At 34.1% G+C, this 27,875-nt stretch overlaps 2 protein-coding genes, 1 long non-coding RNA gene and 1 pseudogene across 3 annotated transcripts in view; 1 reads left to right on the top strand and 3 right to left on the bottom strand.

Annotated features, from left to right (window-relative positions):
- LOC138131904 (cytochrome P450 4d2-like) overlaps window positions 1–17,144 on the bottom strand; it is a 100,072-nt gene extending 82,928 nt beyond the window's left edge. The window contains exon 1 of the mRNA XM_069049172.1: window positions 16,853–17,144. The gene's annotated coding sequence lies outside the window, so the exon portion shown is untranslated. The remainder of the gene's footprint in view (window positions 1–16,852) is intronic.
- On the bottom strand, window positions 136–16,832 carry LOC138130440 (cytochrome P450 4V2-like; annotated as a pseudogene).
- Window positions 9,188–11,897, top strand: LOC138131903 (uncharacterized). The gene is made up of 4 exons (XM_069049171.1): window positions 9,188–10,443; window positions 10,496–10,703; window positions 10,758–11,116; window positions 11,177–11,897. Exons 1-4 carry the CDS (start codon window positions 10,225–10,227, stop codon window positions 11,663–11,665), a joined length of 1,275 nt encoding a protein of 424 aa, XP_068905272.1. The 5' UTR covers window positions 9,188–10,224; the 3' UTR covers window positions 11,666–11,897.
- Window positions 17,145–21,432: 4,288 nt separating the features above from the next.
- On the bottom strand, window positions 21,433–21,917 carry LOC138131999 (uncharacterized). Its single transcript, XR_011159959.1, has 2 exons — window positions 21,726–21,917; window positions 21,433–21,613 (listed from the first exon to the last, which is right to left on the bottom strand). It is a non-coding gene; the product is annotated as an uncharacterized lncRNA (long non-coding RNA).
- Window positions 21,918–27,875: the final 5,958 nt, after the last annotated feature.

The following is a 27,875-nucleotide window of genomic DNA, read 5'->3' as shown; positions in this document are numbered from 1 at the left end:
AAGAATGAAGAACAAAATAAAATAACCACTGTGGAACATTTTCAAGTTACAAGTTTATTAAATAAAACGAAATAACAATTCCCACAGGTAAGTCACAACTACATAGTAATATTCAGAAAATATTCTTAAAACACTTTATCTAAATTTCAAACTTATTTTAATTCCATTAGCCGATTTTAAAATAGTTTCTGCAACAAGTTCCATTTGGTAGTGTGGAAAAGCAGGTTGTAATTGATATTTACTCAGAATTTTCGAAATGGTACTTTTCATTTCCAACATAGCAAACTTTTGACCTGTAATCATATGTAATATAAATATCCTTGTTATTTTATAATAATTAAAGAATACAGCATACCGAAAATTTTTCTTAAAACAGATTTTACAATAAAACAATTTGTAGACATTATTAGTTCGTTTACCATCATAAATTTTGTCTTTCCTTCATTATTTAGCAAAAGGCGGCCACATTTACTCATATATTTATTTAAAGATTGAAATGAAATAATATACAAAAATAAAATTTACCGATGCAATTCCTTTGTCCAGCGCTGAATGGTATATAAGCATAAGGAAATTTACCATCTGCATTTTCAAATCTTTCTGGGTTGAATTTTTCAGGGTCTTCAAAACATTTTGGGTCTCGGTGTATGCCAAAGGCAAATATCAATAATGTATCTCCTTTAGGCAAATATGTGTTGTCATCTGAATTTTTATAATTAATTTAAAAGAGAAGAATTTCAAAATAAAACTTGTACCAAATTTGACTTCTTCATCCGTGTCTCTTCCATAAATTGGTACTGATGGATAAAGTCTCAAACTTTCTTTAATGACTTTTTCTAAATACTTCATATTTTGTAAATCTGCATAAGTTGAGTTAAGAGTTTTCTTATCTTGAAATATGATTTGTTGTTCTTGAAATGCTTTTTGCTAAAATATTTAATATCATTACACAAATGTAAACATACAAAAAGCAGCCAGCATTTATGCTAATTACGTTTCATCTCTTTAGAGAACAAGCGGTTATCGTTTTAAACAGTATTGGATATACAGGGTACTCCAAAATTCAGCTTAGCAGTACGTTATTATGCAGTAATAAAATATCAGGTAAAAATGTTTAAAAATCTATCCTCTTTTTTGTAGAAAATATGGAGTTTTTATTACACTAAATGTGGCAACTTTTAAAATATTCTATTTATCCCAATAATAATACAAATGCAAATATGTATTTAATTTTATTTGTATTCATGGAAATAAGAAGGAGCCATGTTGCCATATGATACTTGAGGTCGGCAACGGTAAATTGCGCAGAGCGGTCAAAAATCGAGAAAAGTATAGGTATCAGGTACTTGGGGCGGAGGGATTATCGACCCCCTCCAGAGTACAAGTACAGGTAGCACCCCTCGAATCCACTAATTACCTTAAATTTGAGAATAGCCAGTTAATAGATTCCAGTGCAAGTGAGAAGTGGCTGTTTTAATTTATAACATGGAAACAATGTTGAGTGAACGGGGTAAAAGCCTAATGGTTATAGACGGTGCAAAGTTTAGAAAAGGTAGAACACTCTTGTCGGGAAAAACGTATTGGCGTTGTAGTAACAAAAATTGCAAAGCAAACTTCTATATAACGAGCCGGAATGACATCATTGAGAGCAACCTCAATCATAATCATGATCCATCTGATATATATCGGCAAAAGATGAACAACAGTGTTAAAAGGAAGGCTGAAGAGAATATATCTGTTAGACCAACCAAACTCATTCATAGGGAAATAAAAGATAAAAAGTTTGTTTACTAAAAAGTTCCTTCATTTTCATTTAATTACTAGGTAATATGAACATACTAATCGCTTTTGCCTTTTTTTCTTACTGATGATTCCAATGTTTTACAACATTTGACTTTAACAGATATGGAATATATTCGGAAAAATATTTATAACGCCCGTCGAGCAAAGCTTCCACCATTACCAAAAAATTTGAAGGATGTTCAAGAAGCGTTGGATTCCATGACCGTGAAAACGATTCACGAGGAAGAATTTTTGATTCTCAATGATCGCAATAATGAAATTGTGATCTTTTCGTGTTTTGCGAACTTAAAGTTTTTATGTTCTGTAGATACAATTTATGTTGATGGAACATTTGATTATTGTCCAAAATATTTTTACCAGTTATTTACTGTACACGGTTACAAAAATGGGCAGTATGTTCCTTTAGTATTTGCTTTGTTACCATCGAAAAAGACAGCAACATACACAACATTTTTGTCCCTTTTGATTAATGAGTGTTTAAAATTCGATTTTGTTTTAAAACCAAAAAAAGTTGTTGCAGATTTTGAGAAAGCCATACATTTGGCTATAAGAACAGTCTTTCCGGAATGTGAAATTGAAGGGTGTTTGTTTCACTTAAAGCAAGCTTGGTATCGTAAAATACTTGAGTTAGGTTTATCTGGTGAATACAAAAATTCAGTTTCACCAATAGCAAAATGGTTGAAATATCTGTTTGGTTTACCGTACGTAGCACCAGAAGACGTCGGTGAAGTGTTTTGTTTCGAGCTTATGTCTAGAAGCCTAAAAATTTTGCTGTTACAACATTTTGCGATTACTTAGTTGATACTTATATCGATGAGAATTCTAAATTCCGTCCCGGAATATGGGCAAAAATGTTTCCATGCACGGCTTGCACAACAAATGCGTGCGAATCGTTTCATTCACATTTTAACTCCAACTTTTCCACAGCACATCCTAATATTTTTCAGTTTGTTGAAATCTTGATCAGCTTTCAAACAAACACATACATAAAAATAAATTCCGCAAATCGGAAGAACTAACAGGTGTCTTCTACAATGCAGAAAAAGAAAAGCTTCCTTGAGGAACAAATAGATTTATTCCAAGACAAATCAATTAGTTTGTTAACATATGTAAAATCGGTAGCAGGGTATAATTTACCTAGCAGTTCGCTACTTCAAATTGTAAATTGTAAACAATTGTAACCACTTAATGTTTTGCAAAAATAAATGAGATGTATTATTCTTTAATAATCTTTAATTCCTGGTGTTTTGCATGCAGAAATATTTAAGCCTGACTTTAAAATGTTCCTCATTAGATTAGTGGAAGGCAATCCCCTTGAGTGATTTACGATACTTGACGTGCAGGTGATTAAATGTGATGACAGGCCTAAATATTTCTTTATATACATATACCTACCTGAATTTAAATCCTCAACCCTGTCGAACCATCCCAAGAGGATTTGTGCGCAATTTACTGGCGTAAAAGGTCACTTTGGAATATACCTGCTTAATCCCTGACCGCTGTGCGCAATTTACCTGTGGCCCTTGAGGTAAAACCGACATAAAATCACTTCTCCGAAATGCTGGAAATAATGAAGTAAATAATAACAAACCTGCTCACAATCATTCTGAATTGCTATACCACTGGCTAATAAAAAAACAAATAGTAAACATCTTTTTTAATATTTAAAATAAATGACTTCAAAGCTGCACCTTTTGAACCCCCATATCTCCAAATCTAAAAGATATTGTATAATTTATTTATTGTTTTTCTCATCATTTTCTAACGTAAATTGACACTGCCCCATTCAGTTGTTCCGCGAATTTTGCAGCACCCACTATAATGTGCAAATTGTTGTAATACGTCATCTAATTCTCAAGTCTATCGTATCTCATAGTTTTTTATTGCTTAGTTTTTTACTCTAAGGATGTGGACTTTAATACGACCTTAATTTGTTATTATCGTAGCAGAAAGAATATTTTTTGCATTCTTGTTTATAACAGAATATTACATAACGAGCATGTAAAATAAGGTGAGTGGGTAATAGACATAAAATGCGTGTTTAATACCACACTTTTACTGGAACTTATAAAATTTTCACCACCAGAATTCAATTATTACTATATTTTAATAAACAATTAAGTGGACTTGCCAATGATTAGTAGTTTATTTGACGAGTTTGTGTGTAAATTGGGCCTTTTTTGGCACGCGTGGGCCATTTTAAAACGCGAGTGAAACGAGGACCGAAAGACGAAGTGGCTCCTGTTAATTTATGCACTACTTAGATAACCCACCTATACAGTGTCTTAACCAACCAGTTAGTAACTTCTCAATGAATTTTTCATTTAACCAAAACATTCCTAGAACTAGATTGTATAAAATCTTGTACCTACTTATTAAGCCTTACTTTATTCGAATCTTTCTGCAAAATATTTACACACCCATCGTCTATGACAAAAAAGAACAAAACTATTCAACTTCCATAATTTCATTAGAAAATTCTGAATCATCATTACCTGCATCAACATCCCAATCAAATTCCAACTCAGATTCTCCTAATGAAATTATTAAAGGAAGAACGTTTTCAAATGAAAGATTTCACATTAATTTTGCCCAATCTTCCGAAATAAGTTTTTCACAATATCTACAAAAATATTGGCAAATTTCAGGAGTACATTTCAAAATAGACTCAAGCCATAAATTCACAACTCTATCGCGAAGTTATAATAGGTCTTACAAAACCCCTGTGCCATTTCAATTGGGTCGTTGTTTCTTCCTTCACTATACGTGCTACATATTTATTTTGTTCGATACCTCCCTAGAAAGTGGGTCTGTATCCATGGTTACCAGTGGGTGAAGGTTCCACTTTCGCTCATTCTCTTTCGCTCACGTACTTTCGCTCACGCACTTTCGCTCACGCATAATTGAAATTCGATTTTATGAAAAAGAATTTGTACCGGGTGGGGCATCGTATACGCGCACGCGAGAAATCGCGACTTCTAATTAAATAAAATTTTCGAAATTTTATATACCTAACTAATTATTGATAAGGTATATTTGAGAATTTAAAAAATTTTTTTTGTTAATAAATAAGGCCGTAACAGTTTTATTAGTTTTCTGAAATTAACTGTTAATTTACCTATAAAGTTTTTACACTAAATGAATCTGTATCTGCTAGCGCATCAAACCCTGGTGGCACAATTACAAATTTTGACTTGTTTAACTAAATAATTCGCTTTTTTATTTAAACGCAAACCAGACACGTGATTTATGGCCCAAATGCTATAATTGCCAACAAAAGGGCCATTCACCAGTAGCAGGCCGTTTTGACCGTCTTACTTACAGCTTTGCCATAAAATGACAGTTTCCATTGTCACCTAAATTTACGACAGCACAAGTACGGGGTGATCAAGAATGACTGAGTCTGTTGGTAACAATGAAATTTGGCAAATTTAAAATTTACCAACGAAGATTCATTTTTGTAATATTATAAACATAACCTGCATAACCAAGAATGTTTTTAATGTCATCTCAAGTTAAAAAATTCGGTCAGTGCGTGGTCAGTACTAATTACTAGACAAAAATCACCAGTATTTTCAATTGTTTCATTGCCAACAGACTCAGTCATTGTTGATCACGCTGTAGTAGATCATAAATAAAAATGATTTTGAAAGTTGAAATGTAAAATTGCGTTTAATTCAAAATCTAATTGTTGTTTTTATCCGCTGATTTCGTAAATAATTATAGGAAGTGAATCTGGGTAGGTCAGTATAAAAATCAGAATTTGACTTTTTGGTTGAAATTTACATTTTTTTTTTGGCTTTGTTTGTAAGTTAAAAATGATCAAAAAATTATGAAATGTACCTTACCAATAGCCAGATAAGTGTGAAAAATTTCGACAATGTTATTTAATTAGAAGTCGCGATTTCTCGCGTGCGCGTATACGATGCCCCACCCGGTATATTGAAAATAATTACATACCAATAATAACTAAACGTTATTCACGTGGAGTTGAACATTTCAAGGTCAAATAATTTTATTTTTTGGCTCTGTAATTATGTTTTGTAAATAGTGATATGCAGCTAACAAACATAATGCGAATTTAGCAATGCTCAATCCAACGTGAACGGTATTTACCTGCATGTCACTATTTGCAAAATTATTTGACCTTGAAATGTTCAATTCAACGTGAATAACGTATACATTGCGTTTTCTTAAGACTGGCCAGAGGGTTTTACATGCTAATTTTTCAACCCCCTGTTAACTTTTATTTTTGTGAAAATTACAAAACCTAGCGCTGTTTTTAGATTAAACAATAGTATTATCTAGTCATTTACTGCATTTTGCAATACCTAAATGGTTGTAATAGACAATTTACAAATAAAATGTTATTTGCAAAAAATAGTGTGAACATTAATATTTTACATTTTATAACGATAGATTCATTATTTATGTTATAACAAATTTCTTTACTTTAATAAAAATTAATATTTTCATGAGGACAAAAGTTAACAGGGGGTTGATAAATGTAGCTTGTAAAACCCTATGGCCAGTCTTAAAAAAACTCACTGTATAACAATTCATCACTTTACATAATTCATCACGACGGCCACCGAATATATGTTTTCAAAAAGGAGGTGAGACTGTTGAATCTGTACAATTTATTATATTAAAACAACTAATACAAAAGAAGCTGGTCCGGATTTGTCCACAGTTAAATAATTTAAGATAACTTATAACAAGTAAAATTAATAATGAACCCCCACACCAAAGGGTAAAAGGGGTATTGATTATATACAGGGTGTCCCAGAACTCGCGGATCAAATTGAAACTGTATATTCCTTGATGGTAATGAAGGTAAAAAACGTTTAGAAAAATATTCAGGGTGCAACAGTTTTTTAGTTATGAATAGGGCCCGGATTTTAGGCAAAATGGACTATTTTTATTTTTTAAGGCACATGTATGAAACTTGTCTATAAATGATTTCTGGCTTAATTAGAGTAATTAGAGCCATATTTGATTCTGCCTATTCGGCCTAAAATGCCCTTTAAATACCTATTTTACCTTTTAACTGCCTGAACATGCCTAAAATGACCAAAAATCAATTTCATTTTTGCGGTTTTTTCCCAATTTTCGAATTCTGGGAAGTTTACGGTATTGAAAATGTAAAAGTGGTACCTCAATAAAATTTACAATGCTTTATGATTTTAAAATTTAAGGAGATGTAATTACTGAAATGTACAAAGTGCAGTACAATACAGGAATTACTTTTTCGCTTTTACGGTTGGGACCATGATGTCAGCGGTAAATACTCCGACAATACCTAAGTACCACAAACCATTAGACTGGACTGGCATAAATTACAGAGTTTATCTGTTTGCCTCTGTTCGAAGGGGTGCAGGTATACGCGGTCTAATGTTTTCTGATACTTAGGTATTGTTAGAAGCTTTAACGTTTATAAAATGGTCCTTGCCATAAAAACGAAAATTAAAATCCCGAAGTGAAACAATAAGAGAAACCTTAAGGGTGTCATTTTCTAAAAATTTAAGAAATATAAAATTAACCATCTCCTCTGAAATTTGGTGGGAGACGTAAATATAAGCATTACAAATTTGTCATTTCTCGTTTACTTTATCTCCGTGCAGTGGTCGTGTTTCTTGTGAACCTGTTTAAAGTGAACATAATGCCGAAACAAAAAATTAGTTTACGCGAAAAAATATTACAGTGGACAAGCAAGAAAGATTTATATGAAATAAAATCAACCCGAGAAATGTTTTGTAAAGCTTGTGGTAAACTGGTAAGTTAAGCATAATTAAAAATATGTCATTTTATATTTTTTACTTATTTGAAAATTTTATTTTTTGTAGTTTATATGCGAAAAAAAATGTCACTTGCAACAGCATGAGCAAACGGCCATCCATAAAGAGAACATTATGACACCGCTTCGGCAAACGTTGCTGACACAGAACTTGGAGGAATCGGCAAATAGTACATTCAATATGGAACTTTGTAACGTCTTTTTAGCTGCCAATATACCATGGCACAAACTATAAAATCCTGCGTTTCAGAATTTTCTGACAAAATATTGTGGTAGAAAAATTCCGGATGAGTCTACTTTACGGAAAAATTATTTACCAAAATGCTACAAAGATGTATGAACATACTATCTTTTAATATTTAATTTAAAATTATTTTCACTTTTAGACTATTGACCGCATTCGGAATGAGCTGGATCCTTTTAACATATGGGTTTCAGTTGACGAAACAACAGATGCACTTGGGCGATATGTGGCGAATTGTCTGGTTGGGAAACTTTCAGAAGATGAACCTGGAAAATCTTATCTTTTGGCGTCTAAACAATTAGAAAGAACAAATCATGAGACAATAGCTAGATTCGTAAATCAATCTTTAGGTAAGGGTTTTTCACTTTTTTAAATTTATTTTGATTTAAAATTTCTATGCGTAGAAATCTTGTGGAGTACCAGAGTTGTTGCTGAAAAGTTTCTTTTGTTTGTAACGGATGGAGCACCATATATGATAAAATCTGGTAGACACCTTAAGGTGTTTTATCCAAAAATTGTGCATGTCACATGCTTAGCGCATGCTTTAAATCTAGTGGCTGAAAAAATTCGCTATCAATATGAAGATGTGGATAATTTAATTTCGAACGTGAAAAAAATTTTCGTTAAGGCACCTTTGAGAGTTGAAATGTACAAAGAAAAACTAAAAGAAATACCACTGCCTCCACAGCCAATTTTAACACGATGGGGAACATGGCTTCAGGCTGCTATGTTTTACAGCGAACACTTTGATTCCATTAAAGAAGTAAGTATATAAAAGATAAGCAAATTAATTGATTGTTAAACTGTTTTTAACTACTCACAGGTTGTCATGTCCTTTGATGGAAGTTCTGCTGTTGCTATTCAAAAAGCACAGTCTATAATGAAGAAACCCGGAATAAAAAACCAATTAATTTATGTTCGCAGTAATTTTAAAATAATCTGCGAAAGTATTACTCAATTGGAAAAAAATGGGTTACCTTTAACCGATTCAATCAAAATTGTTGAAAACGTATTTACCTCCCTAAAAAAATCTCCAGGCCCTGTAGCAGCAGTAGCATTAAAAAAACTTGAAGATGTTACTGAAAAAAATCCTGGATACAAATTTCTTCTAGAATTGGCAAGAATTTTTAGAGGTGAAGATGTGCCGGAACATGACACCAAAATGGAAGAAATTTATTACAAATTTGCGCCCATTACCTCTTGCGAGGTAGAAAGAAGTTTTTCAAAATATAAGTCCATTTTGGTGGATAACCGACAATGTTTTAAAGTAGAAAATTTAGAGCAATATCTTGTATGCAATGTAAATACGTAACAATGTAAATAACTAACAAACTTGTAGTATTGTATATTAATTAATAGGGCCCGGATTTTAGGCAAAATGGACTATTTTTATTTTTTAAGGCACATGTATGAAACTTGTCTATAAATGATTTCTGGCTTAATTAGAGTAATTAGAGCCATATTTGATTCTGCCTATTCGGCCTAAAATGCCCTTTAAATACCTATTTTACCTTTTAACTGCCTGAACATGCCTAAAATGACCAAAAATCAATTTCATTTTTGCGGTTTTTTCCCAATTTTCGAATTCTGGGAAGTTTACGGTATTGAAAATGTAAAAGTGGTACCTCAATAAAATTTACAATGCTTTATGATTTTAAAATTTAAGGAGATGTAATTACTGAAAGGTACAAAGTGCAGTACAATACAGGAATTACTTTTTCGCTTTTACGGTTGGGACCATGATGTCAGCGGTAAATACTCCGACAATACCTAAGTACCACAAACCATTAGACTGGACTGGCATAAATTACAGAGTTTATCTGTTTGCCTCTGTTCGAAGGGGTGCAGGTATACGCGGTCTAATGTTTTCTGATACTTAGGTATTGTTAGAAGCTTTAACGTTTATAAAATGGTCCTTGCCATAAAAACGAAAATTAAAATCCCGAAGTGAAACAATAAGAGAAACCTTAAGGGTGTCATTTTCTAAAAATTTAAGAAATATAAAATTAACCATCTCCTCTGAAATTTGGTGGGAGACGTAAATATAAGCATTACAAATTTGTCATTTCTCGTTTACTTTATCTCCGTGCAGTGGTCGTGTTTCTTGTGAACCTGTTTAAAGTGAACATAATGCCGAAACAAAAAATTAGTTTACGCGAAAAAATATTACAGTGGACAAGCAAGAAAGATTTATATGAAATAAAATCAACCCGAGAAATGTTTTGTAAAGCTTGTGGTAAACTGGTAAGTTAAGCATAATTAAAAATATGTCATTTTATATTTTTTACTTATTTGAAAATTTTATTTTTTGTAGTTTATATGCGAAAAAAAATGTCACTTGCAACAGCATGAGCAAACGGCCATCCATAAAGAGAACATTATGACACCGCTTCGGCAAACGTTGCTGACACAGAACTTGGAGGAATCGGCAAATAGTACATTCAATATGGAACTTTGTAACGTCTTTTTAGCTGCCAATATACCATGGCACAAACTACAAAATCCTGCGTTTCAGAATTTTCTGACAAAATATTGTGGTAGAAAAATTCCGGATGAGTCTACTTTACGGAAAAATTATTTACCAAAATGCTACAAAGATGTATGAACATACTATCTTTTAATATTTAATTTAAAATTATTTTCACTTTTAGACTATTGACCGCATTCGGAATGAGCTGGATCCTTTTAACATATGGGTTTCAGTTGACGAAACAACAGATGCACTTGGGCGATATGTGGCGAATTGTCTGGTTGGGAAACTTTCAGAAGATGAACCTGGAAAATCTTATCTTTTGGCGTCTAAACAATTAGAAAGAACAAATCATGAGACAATAGCTAGATTCGTAAATCAATCTTTAGGTAAGGGTTTTTCACTTTTTTAAATTTATTTTGATTTAAAATTTCTATGCGTAGAAATCTTGTGGAGTACCAGAGTTGTTGCTGAAAAGTTTCTTTTGTTTGTAACGGATGGAGCACCATATATGATAAAATCTGGTAGACACCTTAAGGTGTTTTATCCAAAAATTGTGCATGTCACATGCTTAGCGCATGCTTTAAATCTAGTGGCTGAAAAAATTCGCTATCAATATGAAGATGTGGATAATTTAATTTCGAACGTGAAAAAAATTTTCGTTAAGGCACCTTTGAGAGTTGAAATGTACAAAGAAAAACTAAAAGAAATGCCACTGCCTCCACAGCCAATTTTAACACGATGGGGAACATGGCTTCAGGCTGCTATGTTTTACAGCGAACACTTTGATTCCATTAAAGAAGTAAGTATATAAAAGATAAGCAAATTAATTGATTGTTAAACTGTTTTTAACTACTCACAGGTTGTCATGTCCTTTGATGGAAGTTCTGCTGTTGCTATTCAAAAAGCACAGTCTATAATGAAGAAACCCGGAATAAAAAACCAATTAATTTATGTTCGCAGTAATTTTAAAATAATCTGCGAAAGTATTACTCAATTGGAAAAAAATGGGTTACCTTTAACCGATTCAATCAAAATTGTTGAAAACGTATTTACCTCCCTAAAAAAATCTCCAGGCCCTGTAGCAGCAGTAGCATTAAAAAAACTTGAAGATGTTACTGAAAAAAATCCTGGATACAAATTTCTTCTAGAATTGGCAAGAATTTTTAGAGGTGAAGATGTGCCGGAACATGACACCAAAATGGAAGAAATTTATTACAAATTTGCGCCCATTACCTCTTGCGAGGTAGAAAGAAGTTTTTCAAAATATAAGTCCATTTTGGCGGATAACCGACAATGTTTTAAAGTAGAAAATTTAGAGCAATATCTTGTATGCAATGTAAATACGTAACAATGTAAATAACTAACAAACTTGTAGTATTGTATATTAATTAATAAAAAATAATTAGTAAATATCTTGTTGTGTGTACCTACTTAAAACTTTAAAAACACATTTTTTAATTTAATTAACCACAACTTTAAGGACCTAGTATGGCTTATTTTCAGTTTTTAAGGGACTATTTGCAGTAGTTTAAGGGACTATTTTAGGCACCTATTTCCGACTTTTTAATTGCCTAAAATCCGGGCCCTAGTTATGAATTAATCAAATTGACCAATAGAGTTCGATCTAATTTTTCCTTTATGAGAAAATTGAGTACCTTCCCTCAATTGCCAAGCAACGTATAATTCGATGAATAATAAAATTATTTTCAATATTTATCTGGTCAAGTTGTCGAAACAGACGTCAAAAGTGACAGCTACTTTTGAAATAACCAAAAATGCGCCAAAGGCAGGTGAACAATTGTACAGAATCTAAATTAGGGAACGCAAGAAGTTTCTTCTTCCGGCAATGATTGAAATATGGTTTGTTATGAGTGAAAATTTTTAGAGCAATTGTAACCTTGAGTGGTATGGGAAATTGACGGGAGGGATATGATGAATTGAACCTTTGTTAATGGAAGGTAGCGTCAAGTGAGTAATACATATTACTACCTTAAAAATTTTAGTAAAAAGTGAAATATGCAGGCCCTGTGAAGTGAATCGGAATCACAAGAAATTTATCCTGACTCCCGTGTATACACTCTGCATCTGCAACGTATTAGCGCAGCTACACGAGCGAGACTCTTCATCGTCGAAATGACTTTTAGGAACATTCTTGACATTGCAAAAAAAGCTGGAGTTACACGTAGGTTTTGAACAACAAATCAAGCATAGTGGCAGTTCTGAAAGAAAGAAGACAAAACTGGATTGAACTAACCTATTTATTTTAGCATCATTATTAGTAAAAATGTAAGATCAAATTTTATAACTAAACGATGTAGAATGCAACAAATGAAATAAGAAACATGCAAAATAAAAAGAATAATTTATAACAAGTGTTCAAAATAACCACCTTTCATCTGAAGGAATAGGCGAGCTCGTTTTATTAAATTTTCCCTTGTCAGTCTAAGCACATTAGGAATAACAGTAGCCAGTGTTTCGTGAATTTGGTCATTTAGTTCTTCTAAAATATTGATAGGTTCGCGGTAAACATAGTTCTTCAAATATACTTCTTCTACCGTCGTCATCAAAGGACTGAAGAACAGCATCTTCAGTCTCTGGCGTTCTAACTTCTCCCGGGGGACCACCAATTTCTTGTCAGGTGGGCACCAAGGACCCAGTGTCTCGAGCACGGTACACCAACCGTAGAAATACGTTATAATTTGGATATGGCAAACGTCGTGGAAAACGTATTGCATATTCCCTTGCATCCTCACGTGCGTTGCGCCGGCACTCTCCATAAATTATGAGCATTTCGGCATACTCTGCAGCTGTATACATGATTTTAATACGAAGTTTGACAATTTCGAATCAAGTTATAACTTGACGTTGTCAAAATCTTCACAGTTGCCCAAACATTTACTTGAAATTATTCCATACCATTCTTACTAGAATTATGTTGCTAGGCAATTCAAACCTTTGGTTAAATTTACGTGAAATTCAAATTAACAGCGTCCTTCTGATTAGTCAACTTTAATTATTCATTACAAAAAATCGATTATACCCTGTCCTTTTTTTTAAACGCTATTGCTTTCAGTTATCACCAAGGAAAACGCACTGTAAATTTGATCCGCGAGTTCTGGGACACCTGTATATATAAAACAACTAATAGCTTATTAAAAAACCTCTTACCTGGATACCTGGAGATATCAACGTTTTGAAATACAAACAGTATAGGTAGGTACTCTTCAACATTGAATAACGGCGCTGATGCTGCTTTCGTCTTTTCCCTTGATCTCGGTCTGCCATTGTGTAAATATTTCCAATTCTTTCTGGTATCGTAATTTTGATTTCGTAGGCACCATTTGGTACTTCGCGGCACTTGCCTCTTCCAGGACGTCATCAGGAACATAGAATTCTTCGTCATCCATTTCCACAACGTGGTGTGCACAATCACTTTATTGACTTTGCAAAACTTTGTTTATTTTGTATTTTATTTTTTTCCATAGCAACAGATCTCTCCGAAAATGTGATTTATTTATTTTATTTTAATTTTATTTAAAATTTTGAATATAAAGTTACAGACTTATTTTCTAAGGAGTTACGTCTGGTATCGAACAAAATCAAATAGAGCACTCGAGAGTAAGGCCGCTTTTGTTCACTTGAATTGCATCGTCCACTCCGCTGCGCGTCGTGGCCGAACATGCAATTCGCGTGAACAAAAGCTTTACCTCCCTCTCTCGTAGTGTAAATAACTATTGTACTCACCTACGATTCAATTTATACACAAAAAAAAAACTTGACTTCATTGTAATTTACTGAAAATATGTTCTGCAGTCTAATACAAACACAAATACAAATACGGTCTAATACAAACACAAACATACGTGATTACGGTAAATTCGGCAACATGTTACGTTCATTATGATAGGTCCGCATGTCAGGCACTTTAGTGATAGCAGAGATGACACAAATCAAACATGTATCCAACGTTAAAAAATGAAATTAGCCTCCCCTTATGCCAAAACATCGTGAATGGTATATACAGGGTGTTCTCGAAGTTGACGCGTTCCTTGTAACACGAGGTACTACACATTATTCTTAAGAATTTTAGCCTAAATCTTCTTAGTAAAATGTTTGTATTAATTGAGATAATTGATTGTATATTTTTATTGTGTTCTAAAATTTTAAGTCCGGTCCTGTCCATTTCTCCGCTGTACTAGATTAATAACTAACCTGGCCCAGAATGGTGTCTTTCCGGAAATCCCTTTGCAATACTCTCTGGACGCTGCAGATGCATTCTGATAACGTGATAACATTGCCCATGCATTTGCAACATATCTGTGAGCTCATTATTTTCCTAATAATAAAGCCATTTCGACTAATTAGATGACAATTCTGACAGTAGTTTTGATTAACGTCCATGCTCATTTGATTTTTTTTTTGTCAATTCCAATTTCCAACATAGAGATATTTTCATATTTGATGGCGGAAACAAAAGACTGAGAAATGTCACAAATTTGTATTGTCAGTGTCAAATTTCTCAAAGACGTTCGTGATTTCACAGAAATGCAGCAGATTGGCAATAAGAAAGTTATTCATCGTCGAACTAGAGAAATAATTTGTAATACGTTTGATTATATGAGAATAACTTTTTCTTTTGAACCACTGACAAAAATTGGGTTGCTTAGAATTTATTTTTTCGATCTATTTAGCGAAAATTTAAATTTACCTACATTCCTTTTTACGGCGTTTATGAGAAATTTGACACTGACAATACATTTTTGTGACATTTCTCAGTCTTTTGTTTCCGCCACCAAATATGAAAATACCTCTATCAGCGCAAATTTGAGCAGGACCGGTTTCAAAAATTTCAAAAAAATTAACTTATTGTATCTTCATTGCCGTACACATTTTACTAAGGTGATTTTGGCTAAAACTCTTTAGAACAACGCATACTATCACATATTAAAAGGAACACCTCAACTTCGAAAACACCCTGTAGAAACACAAATTTTATACATATTATATAAAGATTGATATACCTGAACGTCAGGATGATTGGCTAAGCAGTAGAGTGTAAAACTTATTGCAGAAGCTGTAGTATCGTGGCCCTATGATTGAGAAAGTTGCCATAATTGAGAAAGCAGAATAGTAAAACGAACCTCAAACATAAAAGTGTCTACTTCTTCTCTTATTTCCTCGTGGGTAAGTGGTTTGCCGTCAATTTGAGTCTGCAAAAGTAAATCTAAGAAGGGTTTTTCCTTTTTTGAATCATGACCATTCATAATTGACTGTTTCTGATTTTCCAACTCTTTCATCCTGGCGTAAATTACCTCATTGGTTTGCCTGTGTAAACTTTTCAACGACTTTTTTTGCGTGTAATAATTTTTTGTTAACGGAAATAGAAAATCGTACATTTGCAATGGTGACATTGACCTTTCGATAACTATCCTACACATATTTTTGACACTTCGCAAATAATCTGAATCACAATTATCCTGAGCGTTAATATTAATTCCCATACCTTCTGAAAAAAAAAATTGTTCTTAATTTTCTTATTCATATTCTTATTTCTTAGAATATTACAAGACTCACCACAAATGATGTCCAACGTACATAAGGTAACAATGGATAAATATCAACACTTTCTTTAACCACCTCGTTTTCAAATATTGTAACAATTTTATTTCCACAAGATTCAAAAACTTCCAAAAACTGTTCTAAAATTTGAAAATGGAAAGCGGGAGTTAGAATACGTCTGTGTTTTTTCCACTTAGGACCTAGAATTTCGTTTCTAGAAATTTTTAAATAATTATTTTGAAATTGCCATCGCTTGTTAATAAACCATTGCCTAACCATGGATGGAAAAAGTTGTAATCATCCGTAGAGGGATATGGAGGGAGCACTGCCTATGCTGGCAATGCAAAGGAAGCGGCACGTCGCGAGACCTGTGCGGAGACCTTTTATGACGCCTTTTAAAATGACCGCCAGTACTTCGTGAAATTTCGTGACGAGGGTCGTTGGGCATCAGATGCTTCATAGGCGTCGGTGTTCCGTCATTTTACTAGGATTTGCTTTTTACACGTGAACCGGTTGGTGAATTGTCTTTGTATTTTTTCAGTTGTATAACTCTGATCTGTTTTTATTTTAAACTAAATATTTACGGTCGTCTTCCTACAATTCCTACAAAAATTGTCCCCAGAAATAAAGTTCAAAGGACGCCACTGGAAAGATGAAATATCTGCGTTAACTTCGGTTTCGCTCGGCTCATCTGGAGACCTTTTATTATGTCTACAGAAAAGCGCGGTCGTTACCACTTTTTTGAAGAGTGCTCCCTCCATATTCCTCTACGTAATCATCAGATTTCTTAACCAATTTAGTGCTGCTTAAAATGCTTTCCAAAAACTTGTAATCTGACACGAGTAAGAACTTACGAAAAGGTCCAATTTGGGCCTTCAGTATTGGTCCATAATTTTTAGTGTAATTACACATGTTTGTTAACACATCCAAGAGAAATTTGTTCAGTCTAAGGAATATTTCTAGTGTACTTACTCACCTTTAGTAGATTTTAAAGTCTAAAGCATTTCCAAAAAGAGGAATCGTGGGTGGACCTGGTAAACGGTTGTAAAATTTTTTGTTTCTATTTGTCTGCTTTAGCCACCAAAAAACAAAACAAAAAAAATCTATCCACAAAGTTATATTCGTTATGATGCTCATCTTTTTCATACTGGAAACTGTGAAAAACGAATCAATCATTTATAAATGCAACACCATAAATAGTATGGTTAATTATGAATTACGTAATGTATGATACATAAGCGAACGCTGCTGATACACTGCGATTGTAGCGAAATTGTGAAATAATATTATTGTATTCAACACAATTACTGATCAGTTGTATGTACTTAACACAACGTTCATAATCCAAATCAGAACCCTTTAGAAAAAAAAACCGTTTTATTGATCTGCAAACTAGATCTCTTGGGCATCGATCACCATCTTTTTTGAAGTGGATTTTCGTTCTCAATATTTTTAAAATTGATTGTAGAACAACTCAATTCAATCGTTAATTTAACAAAAATAAATAAAATCCCCATCACCGCACTTTTCACCTAAAAAATGACAGTGACAGCAACACAACTGACAGTTCACCTGAAAGCGGCAAAAACGTAATAACATGGGCATGGCCTACTTCGACTACAATCATTTAGAATAACCCTGTACTTATACAGGGTAATTACTCATTATAAATGATTGTCTCATCGCAGTTGGCGTTGCTGGTTTTTTTGCATGTGCCGCAAACTTTATAATATGAGTGAGATTAGCATCGCCGATAGGTAGCGCCGCTGCTGGCGGTAGTTGAAATTTGTCTAGTAGTTTGTCTATCGTCGCGAAACTAGCGGCACATCCCAAATTTGTGTGGATTTTCAACGCCAACTACGATGAGACAATCATTTATAATGACCCCGTACTTAATTGCTATGGTAACGGCATTTGCTTTTGTTTCCTGCCAATGATTAATTAATACTCCCTGGTATTAATGGTGATCAAGTAATTTGTTGTGTATTAACTCAAAAATTGCTGTACTAAATGATAAAATCAAACCTAAATTAGGTACTAATTTCACGCAAATCAGATTTTGCTCATAAGGATGTTATCGCCAAAATTAATAAAATATATAACGACGACTCTCTGATGTCTCTGAAAAAAAGTATACACGATCTATTAGAACTGGCGGACCAAAATAATACGGTGAATTCATCATCTTCTGGGAATAATAGGAAAAAATCTATCTTAAATAGTGAATAGGAAAGAAGCAATTTAAACTGACCAATCTTGTTGTTGATGTTAAGTTACCTATAAATTAGTTTTCCTGCTTTATTTGTAACTATGGATGCATTTCAAATGATGCATATGCATTGATTGTTGGGTATCCGCATTGTTTGTGCAATGACGGACGTTTTGAGGTTACAGTATTTGACATAAACTTTGCAACAATCAAATTTGTTTCGATAGTTACTAATATAATTTTTTAAGGTAATTTTATATCAACCCGTGATTGGTCAATTAAAAACGTTCTTATTTTAAAATCTAATGATGGATTTAAAAAATTTTTTTTTCCTATTATTCCCAGAAGATGATGATTTCACTGTATTAGCGCCAAGATTAGAGCCCGAGGCGCGCCGAGGGTTGTAAGGCGCGAAGGCTCTAAGGGACTTCTCCACCGTGGTTTATATACTATTTTTTTCACTACTAGGTACGTTAAAACCCTTTCTGATAATAATTATTAATCAAATTATTTTGTCGGATGCAACGGGTCCGAGTTGTCATTTCTTGACAGTTGATATGAAAGTCGTCTACGTTAACCAATGAGACGACAATGTTTCGTTGCTAGGTGACGGTTGTTCCATTATTCATCACTGGTTAATAATGAAAAATTATTTACCTGTCACTGGGCCAACGTAGATAAACGAAACTTCTCAGTGTTCTATGACAACCGAAAACGCTAGACTTTATTACTAGTAGGGAAAAACATATTTTTTCTATTATTCCCAGATGATGATGATTTCACTGTATTATTTTGGTCCGCCAGTTCTGATAGAGCCTGTATTTGCCAAACGTAGAGTAAGTTTGCTAGAGGAACTCAAGATTCACGTATTTCAACATATCTAAATATGAAATGTACCGAAAATATTAACGAAACAATAAAAACGTAGTCGGGTGGTGATTTGTGAGCATCTTTTAGACATGTTTCGGAAAGATAAATAGTATATTAAGTATAAAGAACGGTAATGACAATCTCAGACAATTTTGGAGTCGTCACTGCGCTCCTCCTCCAAACAATTGTCTTCGATCCGTACATTGTCATTAACGTTCGTGATGCTTTTGAGATTTTTTGCGCGATTGAATATTTATTACAAAACATTCACATCTAGAATAGGCCCGGCCCAATGCGATACGTGTTTATACCCTTTACATCGTGTTGCCACAATGTCGATTTTTGTATCGGGTTTCTAAGGCAATCTGCAAACAACTACCGCCATTGCAGTTTTTGTGCGCAAATATCGCCAGTTGTGTTGAAAAACAAGCAGTAAAATGAGTGATATTAGTGATTTCAAAAACGAAGTGGATGTTGTAGAAGAAACTTTGAATGTGGGGTGCGTCACAAATAAAGAATTTTTGAAACTAACGACCTCAACGTGTAATTAAGAAGACAAGAAAAATTTGTGGTATGAAAATTTTGATAATACTAATGTCGCGGCAAGTTCGCTAATATTATTTCATTGCAGCAGCAAGGAATGCCGACCACAAGAGCCGTGTGAGTTTCCAGAAAGTGCTAACATCTTGTCTTCAACTTCTGTCTACATAAATAAAGAATTTTCTAAACCAGCGACCTCAATATGTAATCAAGAAGACAAGGAAAATGCGGGGTATGAAAATTTTGACAATGCCAATGTCGCGGCAAGTCTGTTACTAAAATTGTTTCATTGCAGCGGTAAGGTAGGCCAACTACAAGAGCCGTATGAGTTTCCAGAAGGTGCTAACATCTTGTCTTCAACTTCCGTCTACATAAATGAAGAATTTTCGAAACCAGCGATCTCAATATGTAATCAAGAAGACAAGGAAAATGCGGGGTATGAAAATTTTGACAATGCCAATGTCGCGGCAAGTTTGCTAATGCTATTTCGTTGCAGCAGCAAGGAAAGCCGACTACAAGAGCCGTGTGAGTTTCCAGAAAGTGTTAACATCTTGTCTTCAACTTCTGTCTACATAAATAAAGAATTTTCGAAACCAACAACCTCAATGTGTACCTAATCAAGAAGACAAGGAAAATGCCAATGTCGCGGCAAGTTTGCTAATGCTATTTCATTGCAGCGCCAAGGAAAGCCGACTACAAGAGCTTTATGAGTTTCCAGAAAGTGCCCCCACATCTTGTCTTCAACTTCTGTCTACATAAAAATTATTATAATAATCGATTAATTTTGAATAAACTTTACTTACCGTTCTAGAACACCAAAAATTACTTACCGTCGAGTTTATCGTTAGCAACGAGTAAACAGAGCTTACCGTCTTGGAAACAGACGTGGTAAACAAGCAAATAGAGTACAATCGCGCAAAAAATATTTTAATGAATTCTCTTCTGACACCACGTTTATGTGTATATACTCGTAAATACAATATGGAAACTTCAACTGGAATAAAATTCGTAACTTGGACATAGGCGATTTTTGCATTTCTGCTCTCGGAAGTGCGCAACCACCCTTAACTTTTTTTTAAATGTAAGGGTATTTCAAGTGACACTTTGTTTGACAGTTCTTTTTTAATCCAAAGAGCAGGATTTTGTTCATTGTTTTTGTTGGTGTTGAATCATGCTTCTTGCATGTTTTGTGTTTTACTGTGAGATATTTCTTCCAGGATCTACCCTTTGATTATGAATGTTGTGAAGTCTGCCTACAATACACTATTTTGATTACAATCTGCTACTTCACAGATCGTGCATGTAAATTGTGTATACAGGGTATTTCACGAGTGATAATAATGAGCTCGGCGGAATTGAAAATGCTAAACTTGGTCCAGCGTGAGATTGGGAGATTTTAAATTGTAGACTTGTAACTCAACACTACAAAATGCACTAGAATATTAAACATAATTTAAAGGCAAAAAAATGTTACTGCTTGAAGGCAAATAAATAAATAATTTACGATAGGTAGTACTTTCTCTGCCTAGAATTAACCAATCGATGAGAAAATAGACATGATCCTATTTTATGACGAATGCAATAAAAATGCTTTTGCCGTTGCGCTTTTATGCAGATAATAAACATTTTCCCAAAAACTCTTTCTTCTTTGACAACCATTCATTTCATTTAGAATCGTATTAAACTGTAAAGGACCTGGGGCGGAGCTTAGCTTGCGCGGCCTTTAACACGTCAGTGGTGTAGGGAAAATGAGAATCACTGGGAACCACGACAGTGGCGCATCATGTAATGGGAAATTTTCACCGTAGAATAAAACGTTTAAGCAGTTTGTGATATAATCAATAATAATGAATAGGGGATTTTTGTCAGATTTGAGGGCGAACTCTAGCATCATTATTTTATAATACTAATATAATTGTGGATAAAAGTATTACACGTAAAATCAACTTTTTATTAAATTTTATAACTCCTGATTTTTTCTAACACAGAACACACTCTCATTCGTGTTTTATAAATGCGATAACGTTGGCGATAATTTCGCGAGCTCGACCGTGTAAAATTTTCCCATGCTGGCAAAAAATTTGATGCGAAGCCATTCCAATCAACTGCTAAAAAAACCTACAAAATTCCAGTAGTGTTAGTTAAGTTTTCATTTCATTTCATTTATAAGTCAATTGTTATTGAAAGTGAGGTTATAAAATTAATTTTCCTATTATTTTTTTGTACTTACGAAAACACTGTAAAGTTATCTTCAGTTGTCTCGAGAAGACAGATTTGAAGTCTTGAGTGAATTTGGTATGCGTATAAAGCAAAATCATAAATAAAGTTGCACTGCATAAACATGTAAACAACTCTCTGACAAATCTCCCCTATTTTCCGTCGAATGGACTCGACCACACAAATTGGTTTTGCGCGCAGATCACGTGACCGTCCCTTTACACTTTATTCCTAGTCTAACCAAGCGAATGACGTTTATGTCAAAATGTACAAAAGGCACAGCTATAACTATGTTTCATGGTTTTTAAATTAAAAAACAAAGCTCCCCGTTAACTTTGCAAATGTATTGTGAGTTGTATCGGGTGTTTTTTTTTAATTTCACCTCGTAGTAGGCGTTGAAGCGTCGATTGTGAACGTATAAAACGTAAGATTAAAACAGCTGATCCGTGATCCGTAACGTGTATAGGTAGTGTGTTCACAATCGACTCTTCAACACCTACTATGAGGTGAAATTTAAAAAAACACTTGATATTTTCAATTCCGTCAGGCTCATTACCACTCCTAAAATATCCTGTAGTATTGGGCTCCGCAGCTTTTATTACGCTCATAAGACAGTATTGTTTTCGTTAGTTAAAATTTTTAAAGCAAATCAGCAAATCCTTAAGCAATTTTTTAAGCTCAGCGAAGAAGGGTGATAGGATTCTATTTCGTTCAAATAATATATTCTTTAAACTTATGCATCGTATTACATAGTTTGCAATTTATATTTTCTATTTCCGAAGATGTTTCTGCATCTGAATTGTCCATGTTAGTACCTGAACTGATTATAATTGAATTTAAAGATTTACTTGTTTAATTAGTTTTTGTTCTAGAGGCTACATCTGAATGATTATTGTGTTAAATTTAGGTTTGTGGATAATTTTATAACTGTAATCCTCGAGTCTTAATCGAATTAATCCTAAGCCAAGATCTTTTATGGAAAAAGCTAAAATAACGTGAGATTTTATTACGGTTATTACGATTTTCAATTTTCTGTATCTAATATAAATAACGATTTGAAATGTTTGCATGGCCAAGTTACACTTAATAAGTCTTATTTAAATGCATTATTATCACACAAGTGCTTGGAAAATCGTTCCCATTTAACTTTGAAATAACATTGATCCTAATGCGTAATTTGACGATTTAAAATGTATCATTCTTAGTTGTAATCTGAAAATTTGTGAATTGTTTAGTATGTTTCTATTTCAAAGCTTTGATAAACTGAATACTGTTGTGTCTTATTTGGATTTGATTTACTACTGATTTTTATATTACATCATCCAAGTAGAAAACTTCTTTATATACAAAATTAAATTAAATCATTACTTAATAGTTATCATCAGTTATCACAAATGACTATCATTGCTAGATATTATTTTTTACATGAAATTAACTGGTGAGTACATAGTGAGTTAAAACATTTTTCTATTTCTATTTTAAAATAATTCAGCCAAGCACACTCCTTTCTTTAAAAAATTAATTGAATGTTATATGCACGTGCGAATGACAAAACGAACTAGTAAATATTAATTTTTTCTTGTCCTGTCAAGCAGTTTGTAAAAATGAGAGTATATTTCTGGAGCCAACAAAAGATGCAACGAGGGTAAAAATCAATGACGATAAATACAATAGGATAATTAAGATACGTTTCAAGAGAAAAAAGGAAGCATGTTGGGTTGGATTTAAAGAAGCTGAGGAAACATAAGTGCCGGAATAAGGATGGGTACTCGAACAAGTGAAACTTAAGTGGCGTAAAGGAATAAAATGTTACCGACTTAACCGCAAAGTTCACGGCGTAATAATTTTGTTTTACGATGACCTATTTCTATCCTAATTTAGACTAACTTAAGGTGCATTAGTTTGTTAATTAAAATGAAACGTGCGACTACAATATTAATATTAAAACCGTCAGAGAATTTTTTAGGTTATTAAATGAAATTAAACATCTTAATAAGTTATGAAAAGTGAATATTAAGATAAATTTCCAAATATTTTCCATTTCCAATTTTAATTACATATTATTATTACACCGGAAATATGCAGATAAGATATGTTGTAATTGTACTGATGTAATAATAAATAAATATAAAAATGACTTTTACTTTTACGGCCGTCGTCAAGGCAACGGCTGCGAAATTCAATTTCGCGGTCTGTTGTACAATGGCCGGCAAAAAAAGTTAGCCATCATTTAAATGTCAGTGTCAAAAAAGCATTCATTACACATTTGGATTTTGACGTGACACAAAAGTGATGGCTAATTTTTTTTGCCGGCCAATGTACGCACGCGAAGTGCTCATTTCGCGTACGGTTGCACACAATAGTTATTTGTATCACAAGGCTAGAAAATGCCATTTTGCAAGTGCAAGCACGGTTTGTGGGGCAGAGGCGTCAGCCGAGGCCCACAAGTGCGATCACTTGCAAAACATTTTCTAGCCGTGTAATACACAAAAAAATTTCGGCCGACAGTTTATTTAAAGCAAAATATTGTAGTGACCCAGTTTAAAATTTAAAATTTTTAATTCCCGGTACCGCCACGAGAGCGCGCCAAATGGGAAGGTACTAGCGGCTAGACTAGGAACTAAGGGATGGGGTTGGTACTCTTGGCGAGTTGGGGACGCTGTTGAAAAGCGGAAAGATGGGGGGGATGAAACGGGCTCGCGCGGGCGGTTGAAGGGGGTAGGTCACTTTTGTTTAGTTTTTCGAAACGAACACACCTTGCGAAGAGCGATCCAAGTTTCTCAAATTTGTAAGTTAAATGTGAACAATTACACTACCGTTCCGAGTAGATATTTGTGTCCCCGTGAGGAATTCGACATTTTTTTTAATTCACCTGGGTAATTTATTCCACTTTCGTTGCTTTTTTTGTGTTTTGTTTTGGGACCAGGACCACGTGGTAAGGGTATGTTGTAGATTTCATTTTGTTGCATGCTGTTCCTTTAAGAAAGCGCCCATTTGTTAATTTTAAGCGTTATCTTTCTCCCGGGAGGTTCATTTTTTTTGCAATCTCGTAATTTCGAAAATTCGGAGCCGTCGTCCGAACCGCGTGCGTCCATTTTTTTTTTTTCTTCACTAACATTTTCTAACGGCACTCGGCCCGCCATTTTCTTTTTGTTTAACATTACCAGCGATTATTGTATTCGTGATTTATGTTGTTTACTGATATTTGTGCCATTTAAAGTGGTTCTATTTTATCGTTATTTAACTTAGCGTTTTTGTTCTCTTTTATTTCCTCATTGTTTAATGTTGCGGTTTGTTTTGCTTATGTTATCCTTGTTTAATGTTGCGTTTTGTTTTGTTTATTTGATCCTTGTTTAATGTTGCGCTTGGTTTTGTTGGATTTTCTCATCGTTTAATGTTACGCTATGTTCGATAGAGTTAAACTCGGTTTTTTTTTCCTTCGTGTTGTTGCTAGATTTCGGAAAAGTTAAAGTAAAATGTTGTAAGTGCGCCCCTGTGGGAGCTAGGTGACAATCAGGAAGTCGTGGGGGTTTTTTTTGTAAATTTCTGTGGAAGCTACGGTTATTTAGCGCCGTTAGCGGGGACGGACCTTTCTCTTTGCGGGAGCGGCGTCGGGATGTTTTCGTGAAGCTTCCGTCGACGGTTATAGAGACTTCAGGGTTTTGTCCGGAAACGGTTGGTTGGGGACGGCGGACCTAGGTCTTTGCGGTTGCGGTCTAGGAATGCTAATCGTACGACCCCGAAACGCTCTGTCAATCTTGCTTGGTCGGTGAAATAGTCTGACGCTCATTAATACCCCGAATATCTATAAACGTCGCTTGATTTCAAGATGATTCAGATTATTCTTCTGAGTCCCCCCGCGGCCGAAAGTTTGTTACCTCCAGCTCTAAGCTCCCGTTGGCGTACCTTGACCGCGTAGTTTCAAATAACCATTGTGTTTGTCGTTAATCTAATTGTGAAATATGAGTAATACCTGGGATACGGTTTTTGAAGAGGGTTTTTCATCCGTCCCTGTCTGTAATAACTGCCTTATAATTTGTTTACTTGTTTTGCAAGCTTTAACTGTCATTTTGTCTGTCATGTGCCCGTTTTTCTGTTATTTTAAATATTGTTGCATTCATCTTGTCGTTTATCTTTGTGATGTACTCAACTAGTTAATTTCTCGTACTTCGTTAAACTTAATTTCTGTCCTTTGTATTCGTTTCAATTTCTTTTTCATCAAAGTTATTACAGGCATTTTTAATAAAAGGTATTTTGCGTCCCTCACATGTGTGTTTTATTGGCGGCACTCTTCCAACTGGAACCCTCATCGTTTGCATTACGAACCTTTTTTTCCGCCAAAAGCAAATCACAACGTAGGGCTCCTCCGCTTCGATGACGATCACGACCACATTTGTTACGGTTTTGCGCAGGTTCAAATATTTAGCGGAAAAAGTAATGTATTCAAATCATTACAATGTATAACCATTTTTGTTAAAAAATTACCAGATAGGGAATTTATTTTTCTTCTATTAGCAACATAAAGGATTCAAGAAGCGACTGTCACGACAAAAATCAACCAATTCCTGAAATATTCAAAAGCGTCGTCGTCGTTTCTGTTATTCCTAACCCATCGCTTGATACCCCCCTCGGCCCATACTGCTATCCAAAATATATGCAGTGACGTCACGCCTGAATCAAGAAGACGACATGCCGTTGGTCCGTATTTGACATTTGACAGCAAGGCATAATGAGTTGATTATGTTACCGCCATTGTCAAGAAATTATAGTATTTTGTAGTGTTGGGCATAATCGATATATTTTGATAATCAAATAAATCGAAATAATCGCTTTAAATAATCTAAATAAATATCCATTCGACTTTCCAATTATGGATGATGCGCATGCGCAGTTGTGTATTTATTTCGAATTTCGTTCCGATTGCAATAATAATAATAGTTTTGTTTTTGGGACACTTTTGTCATGATTTCCAAAGCTTTGGATAAATCGAATTACATTTTCGTCGTTTCTTCACATTTTGACGTTTGGTGGACATCTTACGCCGGGCCGAAGCCGACGCACGTCAATAGTTCTATGTTGCTCTAATTGTACGGTTTAGAATGAGATGCTAGAGCGATAATCTTAATAGCGAACGTAGCAGAAGCAACGAACTTGTTTGACATGTGTTGAAAGGAGATAGCTACATACACGTAGTTCGTGTTATAAACTGATACAACTGCACATAGTTTGGAAACAAACTATACACAATGTATAGCTTGCGATAAAGGATACAAATTTGCCCGACATCAATATTTTACACTTAAAAAATTGCACAAAAATGCCGCATGACACTGACATTTTGTGCTGCTCACCTAAAATCTTTCATTAAAAATTTCTGTGTCGATTTTCTTGCCTAGGCAGAGAAATGCTAGTTTCCAGACGATTTAGACGAATGAAAAATCAGTGTTTCTAGACGGAGGCCGAAAACATAATTGTACTACATATTTTTTCCTAAACTTTCTTTTCTTTTCTGTTCTTTCTTGAATTGTATATTTTTTATTCCCTAAACGAACGTATATATACTTACTAGTTTTTTGTTATCATTTTTATTGTTTGTAAAAAATAAATGAAAAAATCATAAAACTGTACCTATTTACACAAATAAACTGTCGTCTGTAATTCACGAGTGCATCAACTCCAACTCTATTCTGGTTTGGGAAAACTTATTTGTTTTTGCTTATATATCCTTTAACTTAAACGGATCAAAAATCAAAAATTTTACGTCGAAAATTAAGGATAATATCGCCAAATTCAATTTACCGTCATCGATTCCAAAGATAAATGGTTCAAGTACCTTTCAAAAAGGAATAGAAGCAAAAGTGAATGATTTTGACATTAGAGGAGCAGTTAAAATTTTAAGTTCTGATGACAAACTTGCTTCTTTTGATGAAGTCACCTTCAATGTCTTAAAAACGAAACATCCAACACCGTCTCGTCCTCTTTCATTTCCGGAGCCACCTCTGAACAATATTCCTGTCTTTTGCGTGAACGAGTCAGATGTTTTAAGAGGTATTAATTCATTCTATTGTGGTTCAGGACCAGGAATCGATGGTATGAGACCTCAATTTTTGAAGGATATGGTCTCTTTTTCTGCTGGAGAAGCTGATAAACGTGCCCTGACAGC

The sequence above is a fragment of the Tenebrio molitor genome, chromosome 5 (assembly GCF_963966145.1).
Source record: "Tenebrio molitor chromosome 5, icTenMoli1.1, whole genome shotgun sequence".
In the NCBI taxonomy this organism is placed as follows: domain Eukaryota; kingdom Metazoa; phylum Arthropoda; class Insecta; order Coleoptera; family Tenebrionidae; genus Tenebrio; species Tenebrio molitor.
Note: the sequence above shows the minus strand (reverse complement) of the source record. Positions and strands in the feature narration are given on the sequence as shown.

What these genes read in the sequence shown, in the direction of transcription:
- LOC138131903 (XM_069049171.1), top strand. Translation starts at nt 10,225, where the DNA reads ATGACACCGCTTCGGCAAACGTTGCTGACACAGAACTTGGAGGAATCG. An exon ending in TACCAAAATGCTACAAAGAT is followed by an intron (nt 10,444 to 10,495) that starts GTATGAACATAC and finishes TTTCACTTTTAG; the next exon opens with ACTATTGACCGCATTCGGAA. An exon ending in ACTTTGATTCCATTAAAGAA is followed by an intron (nt 11,117 to 11,176) that starts GTAAGTATATAA and finishes AACTACTCACAG; the next exon opens with GTTGTCATGTCCTTTGATGG.